This window comes from Corylus avellana, chromosome ca11, assembly GCF_901000735.1.
Source record: "Corylus avellana chromosome ca11, CavTom2PMs-1.0".
NCBI classification, from domain to species: Eukaryota; Viridiplantae; Streptophyta; class Magnoliopsida; order Fagales; family Betulaceae; genus Corylus; species Corylus avellana.
Genome location: NC_081551.1, coordinates 10279933 through 10292467, shown reverse-complemented (window position 1 = coordinate 10292467; position 12535 = coordinate 10279933). Strand labels below are relative to the sequence as shown.

The following is a 12535-nucleotide window of genomic DNA, read 5'->3' as shown; positions in this document are numbered from 1 at the left end:
GAATGATGTTTTGTTGAATTTTATTATATACGCATCTTGGTTTGTTTGTTTGTTTATTTATTTTTTTTGTGTGTTGTAGATGGAAATGAAACTATAAGGGATGAGGACAACAATAATGGCAAGGGCAAGGGCAAGTCTGAGTGGAAGCTCGTAAGTGAAGACGAAAATGTTGAGCAACCTCAGCGAGGTATGACGTTTAGCTCCATAGACGAACTTTTCTCATATTATAGGCAGTTTGGTCGGAAAAGAGGTTTTGGGGTGATAATCAAAAAAATTACTAAAGAAAAAATCACTGGAAAAGAGACACGTGTCACCCTTGCATGTGGGCGTCAAGGCAAGCCACAACCCACGACAAATAAGCCAAATCCCACAATAAAAACGGATTGCAAGGCGAAATTGAATGCAAAGTTGGTTGAAACAAAGTGGCATGTGACTAGTGTAATTGGTGACCACAATCATGATTTAAGTCCAAACAAGGGAAGATATTATAAATGCAATAGGAATTTGAATTCTAACGTGAGAAGAAAGATTATAGTAAATGATATATCTGGGATTGGACTAAGTCAAAGTTTTAACTCTCTTGCTGTTGAAGCTGGGGGGTATGAGAATCTTCCTTTTATAGAAAAAGATTGCAGAAACTTTATTAACAAGGAAAGACACATTCGGCTTGGCCAAGGAGGTGCTAAAGCACTTCTAGACTATTTGAATAAGATGCAAGCAACCGATAGTGGTTTCTACTTTGCAGTTGATTCTGATGATGATTCTAGGTTGAAAAATGTGTTTTGGATTGATGCAAGAAGTAGGGCATCGTATGAAAGTTTTGGGGATGTCGTGACATTTGACACGACATACTTGACTAACAAATACGGTATGCCATTTGCTCCGTTTGTGGGAGTGAACCACCATGGTCAGTCAATACTTTTTGGGGCAGCATTAATATCTAGTGAGGATACAGAAAATTTTGTATGGTTGTTTCGAAACTGGTTGAATTGCATGAACGGCCGAGCGCCAATTGCAATTATAACAGATCAAGATCGGGCTATGAAAAATGCAATCGCAAGAGTTTTCCCAGGAATCCGACACAGATATTGTCTATGGCACATTTTGAAAAAAATTCCAGACAAGTTTAAATCATATAAAAATTATTCTGCCATTAAGAGTGCCATACATAAATGTGTTTATGAGTCTCAAACATGTGGTGACTTTGAGGTAGGATGGCAAAGTCTACTAGATAGTTATGACCTTAAGGACCATGATTGGTTGCGCCGGTTATATAATGAGCGGGCTTTTTGGGTACCGGCATATCTAAAAGGTGTGTTTTGGGCTGGTATGAGAAGTACACAGCGGAGTGAAAGTATGAATGCCTTTTTCGATGGCTATGTGCGTCCGTCTACCACTTTGAAGCAATTTGTTGACCAATATGATCTTGCTTTGTGGAAGAAGGTTGAGAATGAGAGTCTTGCAGATTTCAAGTCTTTTAATACTAAGCTTCCATGTGTAACCTTCTATCCTTTTGAGGAAAAATTTGAAAAAGTTTACACCATTACCAAATTCAAAGAAGTTCAGCCTGAGATAATAAGCAGAATTTATTGTACTATCTCCCTTTTGACTAAAGAGGGTGCAATTTGCACCTACCAAGTGACTGAACAGGTAAAAGTTCAAAATGAAGTAGTTGAAGATGCATACGTGAAAGTAGTACCATATGTTGTCTACTTCAATGAAGATGGAGATGAATTTGAAGTAAAATGCACATGTGACTCCTTTGACTCAAGAGGCATCTTATGCAGACACATCTTTGCTCTATTGTGTGCACATACATTACATCTTTGCCCCCCAAATATTATCTTGACCGTTGGAGGAAGGATGTGAAGCGAAGATATACTTTAATTAAATGTAGTTTTGATGCTTTGAGTGCTAACCCCGAAGTACAAAGATATGACAGCTTGTGCAAAGGTATGCATACATTAGCAGAGGTCGCTGCAAGAAACGTAGATCACTACACAAAAGTTTGGATGCATATTGATATGTTGACCAAGGAATTACGTGCTTCAAGTTGTGAACCCAATCCACCTTCTCTTGCACTTCCAGGTGTATCTTTAACATGTAATGAGTCCATTGATAATGTTGAGTTGGCGGTAGATGGTGATGAGGTTCATAGTCCTATTGTAGCTAAAAAAAGAGGAAAGTTACCGCATAAAAGGAAGATGTCTGCGGTGGAAAAAGCGACAATGAAGAAATCACAAAGAAAAAACAATGAGGCATGTAACACTAATCCCATTCAGAGGAAACGAAAAAATAAGGTTACTTACTTTCCTTCCCCAAGTGCTTAATTATTATTATTAAAACATTTTGTGCATTTCTTAACATTTTTACTTTTTTTTTTGTTGCACCACGTAAAACATTTACTTACTTAAAGACTTCCCATGGAGATGATGTTTCGTATTTATTTGAAGCTCCTTGTGATGTTTTGAAACTCAAGAGAGTGCAAGTACTCAGGTATTAAAAATAAAAATAAATAATTATTTCATGAGATTTGGTTTATTTTGTCATTTGACATCTTGATCATAATTTTGTAGGATATGTGGCCACCTGAGCTATTGGAACGGTAATTGTAATGGAAGGAATGCAAGCTACAATGCTTTTTTTGGGGCTATTGCGCCGGTTTTTTTTTTTTGGGCACTTTTTTGGTGTTGTATAGACTAGTTGGCCATTTTTGTGGTGTAATGATTCTGGGTGTTGATAGTGAGAAGGTTACTAGTGGTTCTAATGACTTCAATTACTGTTGATGTAGTCGTACTTTCTTCTAAATATTATCAGTTTAGTATTCAGATTAATGTTGACAGCCTGTTGGTTGTTTGCAATATCTTTCTACTATAAACTATAGCTTTTTCCTTCTTTTCATTATTGGTATTGAGTTCTATATGCTTCATAGGTGCAACAGGCTCCAATTATTGTTGGATAGCACGGCTTATTTTGTAATATAAGATGGGGTTAGTGTTGGGAGTGTCTTTATTTTTTAGGTGATCACCATGTAAAATTTTTGTGTAGAGGCGGATGGTGATTTAATTTTGGCAATCTACCTTGTAAATTTGTTTTGGATAATTCTGGTTCTTATAATGTTTTTCCCTTCAATATATATGATTCTTGCTATGTCAAAAATAAAATACATGCAAAAAAAAAAAAATGCAAAAACCTGGAAGGTTTTGCAAGTAACTGTCATAGTTCCTAGTGTTTTGCTTATTGTAACTCTTTGAGGATGATAGAACAAAAAAAAAAATTATGTACCTTTCTTGAAGTTGATTTTTTGTTTTAATAGTTTGTGTTAATATGTATTGTGTATTGGAAATTATGTAATACTTGTTTTGTAATGAGAATTAAGGAAATGAAAATGCGACAAATGGTACTGTGGTATGCTAGGCTTTAAGATAGATGATGCATGCATGAGGAACTGAGAAGTGCAGCCCGGGTGTCCTTGAGCTGTGAGCAAGAAGACAACAAAGAAGTATAGAAAAGTAGACAAAATTGCCTTCAGCACAAACTCCCACCAGCACTGGTGCATTAGTTGGTGAAATCTTCTAAGGTTGTTGATGCATAAAGAGGCAGAAGTTTTAGGTTCAATAGATCATCCACATATTTCTGAATTAAGGGGTGATGACAAGCTTCTAAGTAAATTGAAATTAACACACAATAATTGTAAATCTTGAATTTCTTTCAAAAATTCACAGGTCCAGTGCAACAAATTTTGATGCTAGATACATTTAAGACATGGCTGACAGGGTTCTCCCACAATCATAGATATAGCCCATATGGGTAAGTTCTACCAAAGTGGCCATTGTTAATTTAGCAGCCATCTAAAAACTTCATTTTACTGCTTGAAAAAAATAAGCTACATGCCAATTTTGATTGCAGATAGGAGGTGGACTTGCTCTGAACCATCAATACGCAGATTGTCTTTGAATTTGACAGCAACATGATGGATGTATATACGTGTGTATTATCTATTATGATTACATATATAAATGCTACACAATTGTGCCATCTCCAATTCAACAATCACTCAATCAAATTTTACACCTTGTTCTAAACTTAAATGCTTAAGAAGCAAGTTTTGAGACCGAGGAAAAAGCATCTTGTCAGGATTACCAAGAAATGCCAAATCGTTCAGCAATACAAAATCATCTCCCACCAATATCCAGTTAAACCAATCAATTAAATCAACAAAGTACAAAATTATATAACAATATGAAGCCGTCAACATTACAATAAATATGAAACCATTATTATTAAGTCGGAATTCTCAAATCCTTCAACAATACAAAAAAATCATCTCCCAAAGCTATCAGGATTACCAATAAATGACAAACCCTTCAGCAATACAAAAAATCCTTTCGCCCAAATATCCAATTAAACCAATCAATTAAATCAACAAGGTACAAAATTATATAAAAATATGAAGCCGTCAATATCCTTGACAAGCCTTTTGCTATGATGGCATCCTTGATGAGCATAAAAAAATCTATTATATCGTCACAAAGCTAGCAATGATTAGGAATTGTGCCTTCATCAATTAATAGAACAATGGCCATCTTTGGAAGTTGATCAACAATGCCTGCAAGGGCAAAAACTTATAGATTTCAGCTCAATAGAAATATTATATCAACAATGTTTTTCATTCTTTTGATTGAGAAGATCAAAGTTACTACGTGTGGCTGACCATAAGAACTTGGAGCTAGGTAAGTTAAAATAAATTACTTACATAATTTGAAATTTATTTTTCATTGTATTCCTCCTAACATATATAGTTTCAATCTTCATTTGTGAAAAAAAAAATCAAAACACATATAGCTGTTTTGATTTTTTCTGTGCTGTTTTGATTTTGTGTTCTTAAAATAAAACCAAAACCGAAACCAAAAAATCAAAACATATATAGTAGCAATCGCAACAAACTCGTTAGAAATTTTCAATTTAGGAAGGAGAGGTAGAAGCCTAAATCACAGCACAAAGCAATTTTTATTGTTCCACAAAAACACAAATTCCATTGAGAAGAGAAGCAGATTGATCTTGTCCAAATAAAACCAAAGAATAACCGAAGAAAGCTTGTCCCAAATCCATTCGGCTTAAACAGAGAAATTCCCAAAAAATTCAACACATTGACCAAGGAAATTAGGACTCAACAAAAATCAACCTTCCATCCAAAAATCATTCATCCAAATTCCATCAAAATAGTAAAGAAATCACAAAATTATAACCAAACCCATAATCCCCAATGAAAAACAAAATGTACCCAAAAATTCTTACCCATTAGGGTAGTGTTCGGCCAGCCAATTTTTGGATGGCCGGCGCTGCTGCTTCGTGGTGGCCTGCGATTTGGGAAAGAGAGAGAAACTGGTTCGGGTCGGCGTTGCTTCTGCTTCGATAAGAAATTTATGAAATGTGTTAAACCAGGAACAAATAGAAACAAAAAACTACAACAAGAAAGCCTCGGTTGCTTTCCGAAATCAGCATGATAACCAGGATTCTATTCCCCAAAACAAGAGAAAAACCAGATAATAAGAGAGAAAAATTACCGGTGGTGGCGTTTGGCCGGATTTTCGAGCTGGTGACTTGCCGGTTTTTGGGTGGTGGGCGTCGCCGGTTGTTGTGGCGGGTAGAGGTCGGCCGGATTTCGAGCTGGTGACGTGACCGGTTTTGGATGGTCGGCTTAACCGGTGGTGGCATGGATGGCGTTCAGTGGCGGCGGCCAAAGATGAAGGGAGGGAGGGAGCACCGTGGGAGAGGAGGAGAGGAAACGTTTTGGGGGAAAAAATGAAAATTTTGAAACCTAACTTGCTTTTAGTCCTTTCAGGCGTGTTTTTTTTTTTTTTTTTTTTTTTTTAATAAAAATGCTGGTTAACCCAGGTTGGGTTAACCAGCATTTCTTGCGGACAGTTTCCGCAAGAAATGCTGCTGAATAACATTACCCGTGTACAAATAGTTTCTCTTTTTTTTTTTTCTTTTTTTTTGTGAGTTCAAATAGTTTCTCAGTTATCTGGTGGGTTGGGGAACGGGTTTCGCAGAAGGTGTGCGTGACTTGAAATTCGTGAAGAAAAATTGATATTTACATTTCTAAGACATTAATGCTTTCACATTTTATTTTAATTACTGGTGTGGTTTTTATTGTGCCCTTCTTTGGATTGAAATTATGATATCTCCATTTTATTTGAACTAGATAATATCTAGTTAGTTATAGTGGATGATATTTTTGTCTTCTCAAAAGGTGTACATGACTTGAAATCCGTGAAGAAAAATTTATATTAAAGTTTCTAAGACATTAATGGTTTCAAATTTCATTTTCATCAGTGTAAATTGTAATGTGCCCTTCTTTGGATTGGAATTAGGATCCTTTTCATTTCATTTGAACTGGATAATATTCAGTTTGTTATAGGGACAGAGCCAACCCTGCTGAGAAGGGATAATATCTCAGGTAGACCATATATGATAGTTATGACATATAAAGCATTAGTTTTCTGTATTAAAACATTTGGGCGATTGTCACTGGGAATACACCACCTCTTTATCAACCAAACAATATTTTTGAGGTGTATTAACGGGGGAAACACCTCCTTTCAAAAGTTTATCAATGACTACATGTTTATTTCTACCTAATAATATTGAGCTCATATTATACCCAATTGTGAGGTTTACTTAGTAAGTTGTTAGACTTACGCGGTTATTACTCTTATAGGAAACCTGTTCCTAGAATCCAAGAGTGGTACAGTTGCCACTACAAACCTTGTTATTTATATCATTGTTAGTTGCTCCATGTCTGTAATTTCGTGGATTATACTTATCCCTGTAATGATTTATAGATTTCTTAGATTTATTTCACATTTTTATGCATTAACTCTGATAATGCTTAGAGGGGCGATTCCTCATTTAGCCACCAATTAGTTAAACTGGGTAATTGCTAATAACCTTGTCAGGCTGGTCAAAGCCAGTTTTGGGGGCGTTACAACTCCTGGAAACCAAATGTTGGGAGGAACAGAGCTGAAGGGATCCAGCTGCTGAGCTCTAAGCACATTCACCAAGGAGATGTAAGTCTCGGATGAGGTCAAACAACGAGTCGTCTGGAGGCTCTAACTACATTCCCGTTACCCAAGTACCTCGGATAAAGGAATTTGGGGTAACTGTTAAAAATAAATTCACTCTACAAGCCCATCAGATTTTAAGCCTTAAGGCCAATGATAGGCCCATATAGCTATTTAATTAAATGACAAGGGCTATTAATTAAATAGCAAGAGATATAGTTTAAGCATGACTATTGGAATCCTACTCCAAGTCTTCAGGGAAGTAGGAGCCCAAGTCCCAGGAAACCCAAGTCAACTCAAATAAGAAGAACTAGTCCAAGTCTACCTTAACACTCCAAGCCTATAAATTGATCCCTATACAAGGTACAAAATTACAAGGTACATTCTCTAATACCAAAAATTACGGATTAGAGCTCAATTGGTCCTTTATTGAATTATTGTGCATCAAAGCATAATATTTCTTTCGGAGATTGATTTAGACATCGGATTTTCCTCAGCGGATCTTTGACGCTTATGTTATTTTATTGCTATTTGGAGCATGTATTAGAGATTAAGAAGGCACCGAAAAGCACACAATCTACACTATGTTGAAAACTGTTCTAACACATAATTAGAGTTGGATAAAATGGTATGTGGAGGGCCATTTCTTCCATCCACCATTGACCCAATTGCCTTGGTTTCAAATCTTCCACCATTTTCAATTCTCGAATTTAATCTTCAAGCAGTAGGCCTTTATCTTCATCCAAATTTTCTTCCCATTATTTTTCTGGAATAGGACTTGAAAGTTTAAAGCAATGGTCGTCGGGAGTGCGTCGTCAATACGGGTCTTAATGCGTAATTTTTCCAAGCGTTTCTTGACTTATTTGCTCCAACATGACGTAACATGATCTGACAAGTACTGATTCTAACGTGTCATCTATGAGGGGTACGTGTCGCCTACGTGTGAAACAATCTTCAAGGATGTGGCTCACGTGTCGCCTACAATCTAATGCATAAAAAAAAAAATTAAAAAAAATGAATCATTTTCCTTTCTTAATCCACACGATAACATGATTGTTATTTTATTTGGATGAAAGTAGTAATTAACTTAATAAACATGCACAACACAAGTAGTTAAATTGTCAATGGCCGAGTGGTTTAAGGGCTATACCACAAAAAACACAATATTTTATGTAGTTTTTGTTTTTATTGTTTTATATAAATGGCACAAAAACATTATTTTTACATCGCTTATATATATATATATATATATCAACCCAAATCGTTATTTTTCAATCGCATTTTTTGAAATCATAAACCCAAACTGACTTTTAGCTCCGACCACTCCAAACAAAATTTTCTAATCCTGCCCCTAGTCACTATCATGCATGATGTCATTTGGACCATTAAACGACGTCATTTCTATTAATGAGAGGGAGGTGCAGGATAAGACGTGCTAGCTACTGCCCTCCTCTTTTAATTAATTTTCTCTTCATCTCTCCATCTCTCTCTTAGGTATCCGGAGCCCCTCATATTAGAGGGAGAATATCAGACTTTCATATTGTTCATCTTGACCATCTATTTTCATCAAACAGCTCACACCACGCCACGTGTCCCACTCAAACTTATATAATAAAATATTAATTAAATTTTAAAAAGAAAATACAAATTAAAATAATAAAAAATTAAAATCAAATTAAAAAAAAAAAATAGCTGGAGTGGCCGGCCACCAGTTGAGCCTAGGGGTGGCTTCGGCCACCCTAGACCAACGGGTCTAAGGTGGCCAAAGCCACCCCTAGGCTCAACTTGATCGAGTGGCAGGCCAAACAATTTTTTTTTTTTTTTTAAATTAATTTGATTATAATTTTTTATTATTTATATTCTATTTTCTTTTTAAAAGTTAAATAACATTTTATTATATAAGCTTGGGTGGGACATATGGCGTGGTGTAGGCTATTAGATGAAAATGGACGGCTAGGATGAACAATATGAGAGTCTCTCATTCTCACTATAATATGAGGGGATCTGGATCCCTCCCGTAGAGTGGCTGTCAACCCAAAGAGTTGCCGTTGCTGCCCAACTCCAAGCATTACAACAGTCAGTTTTACTCGTACGTAGATTATTATTCTTTTTACTCTTCTATATAATAAAGAAAAGTATTAAGCTTACAAACAAATTTTATAAGAAAAACTTTTACAAATTGATTGACACAATATGATTGAGATTTTCAAAATTTTAATTTATCTCATTTTCAATCATATTGTATCACATTAATTTGGAAAATTTTTTTTTTTTGGTAAAATTTGTTAGTAAGCCTACCACTAGATGACGTGCATGGTCTGTGTACAAATAGTTGCTCGCATTTTTTTTTTTTTTTTGTGAGTTCAAATATTTTCTCAGTTTTCTATATTTTTAATTATCTAGCAGGTTGGGGAACGGTTTTGCAGAAGATGTATGTGACTTGAAATCCGTGAAGAAAAATTTATATTAACGTTTCTAAGACATTAATGGTTTCACATTTCATTTTAATCACTGGTGTGGTTTTTATTGTGCCATTCTTTGGATTGGAATTAGGATATCTCTATTTCATTTGAATCAAATAATATCTAGTTAGTTATAGTAAAGGGTATTTTTGTCTCCTCAGAAGGTGTACATGACTTGAAATCCGTGAAGAAAAATTTATATTAAAGTTTCTAAGACATTAATGGTTTCACATTTCATTTTCATTACTGGTGTAAATTGTATTGTGCCCTTCTTTGGATTGGAATTAGGATCATCTTCATTTTATTTGAACTGGATAATATCCAGTTAGTTATAGGGACTGTGCCAATCCTACTAAGAATGGGTAATATGTCAAGTAGACCATATATGATAATTATGACATATAAAGCATTAATTTTCTGCATTAAAATATTTGAGCGATTGCCACTGAGAATACACTACCTCTTTATCAACTAAACAATATTTTTGAGGTGTATTAACGAAGGAAACACCTCACTTCAAAAGTTTACCAATGACTGCACATTTATTTCTACCTAATAATATTGAGCTCATGACATACCCAATTGTGAGGTTTACTTAGAAAGTCGGTAGACTTATACGGTTATTACTCTTATTGGAAACCTGTTCCTAGAATCCAGGAGTGGTATGGTTGCCACTATAGACCTTGCTTTAAGATCTTCATAATGTTATCAGGTTTGTTTATATCATTGTTAGTTGCTTTATGTCTTTAATTTCGAGGATAATACTTATCCTAATAATGATTTATAGATTTCTCAGATTTATTTCACATTATTATGCATTAACTTTGATAGTGCTTAGAGGGACGATAACCCATTTAGCTACCAATTGGTTAAACATGAGTAATTGCCAATAACTCTACCAAGCTAGTCAAAGCCAATTTTGGGAGCATTACAGCCAGACGATGGCAGGAACAGAGCTGAAGGGATCCAGCTACCGAGCTCTAAACTCATTCACTAGAGAGATGTAAGTCTTGGATGAGTTCAAACAACAAGTCATCTGGAGGCTCTGACTAAATTCCCGTTATCCAAGTACATTAGATAAGGGAATTGGGGGTAACTATTGGGAATAAATTCACTCTCCAAGCCTATCAAATTTTGGGCCTTAAGGCAAATGATAGGCCTATAAAGCTATTTAATTAAATAACAAGAGCTATTAATTAAATAGCAGGAGAAATAGTCCAAGCAAGACTCTATTGGAATCCTACTCCATGTCTACACGGAAGTAGGAGCACAAGTCTAATTACAACTCTCACGAACCCCAAGTCAACTCAAATAAGAAGAACTAGTTTAAGTCTAACTCAACTCTCTAAGCTTATAAATAGGCCCCTATACGCGGTACAAAATTGCATTCTCTCATACCATAAATTTCGGATTAGAGCTCAATTAGTCCCTTTTGAGCATATTGAATTATTGTGCACCGAAACATAATATTTCTTTCAGAAATTGAGGCTCTTTGACGCTTGACGCTTTTGTTATTTTATAGCTATTTGGAGTACGTATTGAAGATTAAGAAGGCCCCAAAAAGCTTTTCTCGGCAGATCTTTTACGCTTTTGTTATTTCATAGCTATTTGGAGCACGTATTGAAGATCAAGAAGGCCCTGAAAAGCGCACAGTCTACACTTTGTCGAAAACTGTTCCAACACATAATTAGAGTCTGATAGAATGGTAAGTGGAGGGCCATTTCTTCCATCCACCATTGACTCAATTGACTTGGTTTCAAATCTTCCACCATTTTCAATTCTCGAATTTAATTTTCAAGTGGTAAGCATTTATCTTCATCCAAATTTTCTTCCCATTATTTTTCTGGAATAGGACTTGAATTAAAGCAATGGTCGTCGGGAGTACGTTGTCAATACGGGTCTTAATGCGTAATTTTTCTAAGGGTTTCTTGACTTATTTGCTCCAACATGACGTAACATGAATTGACATGACAAGTACTGATTCTAACGTGTGATGAGGGGTACTTGTCGCCTACGTGTGAAACAATCTTTAAGGATGTGGCTCACGTGTCGCCTACAAATCTAATGCATAAAAAAAAAAAAATAAATAAATAATATAAATGAATCATTTTCCTTTCTTAATCCACACATAACATGATTGTTATTTTCTTTGGATGAAAGTAGTAATTAACTTGATAAACATGCACAACTTAAGTGGTTAAATTGTCAATGGCCGAGTGGTTCAAGGGGTATACTACAAAAAAACACAACATTTTATGTCGTTTTTGTTTTTGTTGTTTTATATAAACGGCGCAAAAACATTATTTTTACATCACTTATATATAAATGATATAAACTTAAAAAAAATGAAATTGTTTCCATTTTAAACGACGTCACTTTTGATGATAGACGTCTGAACAATAAACTACAATAAAAAGTGAAGTCGTTTATTATTGAAACGACTTCATTTTTTTAAAAATGCGTCGTTTAATAGTAAACAAGGTGTATAGGTTGGCTTTATTTACTGTTAAACCACGTCACCTTCAGGGGCGGATCCACGTTGTAGGTTGGCGGACCATGGCAACCCCTAAAATTTTTGAAATTCTTATAACCAGAGCAATTTTACATGAAGGGCAGCGCCTGCAAGTTTTTGTCTTTACCCCCAAGATTTTGCCTTAGCCCACCCCAAAGTTTCCATCAATTTTGGCACTCTCTGATGCCCCATATGGCTCATCACTAGCCCAATGAGCAATGAGGCCCACCCATCAGACTCACGTATAATCTTCTTCTTCTTTTTTTTCGTTTTTTTTTTTTTTTAATTCTCTAATGTGTTTGTTCCTACTTATTCCAACAGGGAACGTCCCAGTTCCGACTGGTGTGCTCCAAATCTTTATTTAATTATTTTCCTACTAACTATTCAAATTTTAATCTCTTATATCTTATCAATCTTTCCCAAAGGAAAAGACATATTTGAAATCTTAATATTTCAACGCCATGTTCATTATTTTAAGGATTTTGGTCCATCTT

General features: G+C 35.3%; 1 protein-coding gene across 1 annotated transcript in view; it reads left to right on the top strand.

Moving 5' to 3' along the window:
* LOC132165039 (uncharacterized) overlaps nt 1-12535 on the top strand; it is a 42012-nt gene that overhangs the window by 13209 nt on the left and 16268 nt on the right. The window contains exons 4-8 of the mRNA XM_059575548.1: nt 80-907; nt 1214-1740; nt 1788-2300; nt 2417-2496; nt 2577-2661. Of these exons, the coding sequence (XP_059431531.1) occupies nt 80-907; nt 1214-1740; nt 1788-2300; nt 2417-2496; nt 2577-2661 (2033 nt within the window). The remainder of the gene's footprint in view (nt 1-79; nt 908-1213; nt 1741-1787; nt 2301-2416; nt 2497-2576; nt 2662-12535) is intronic.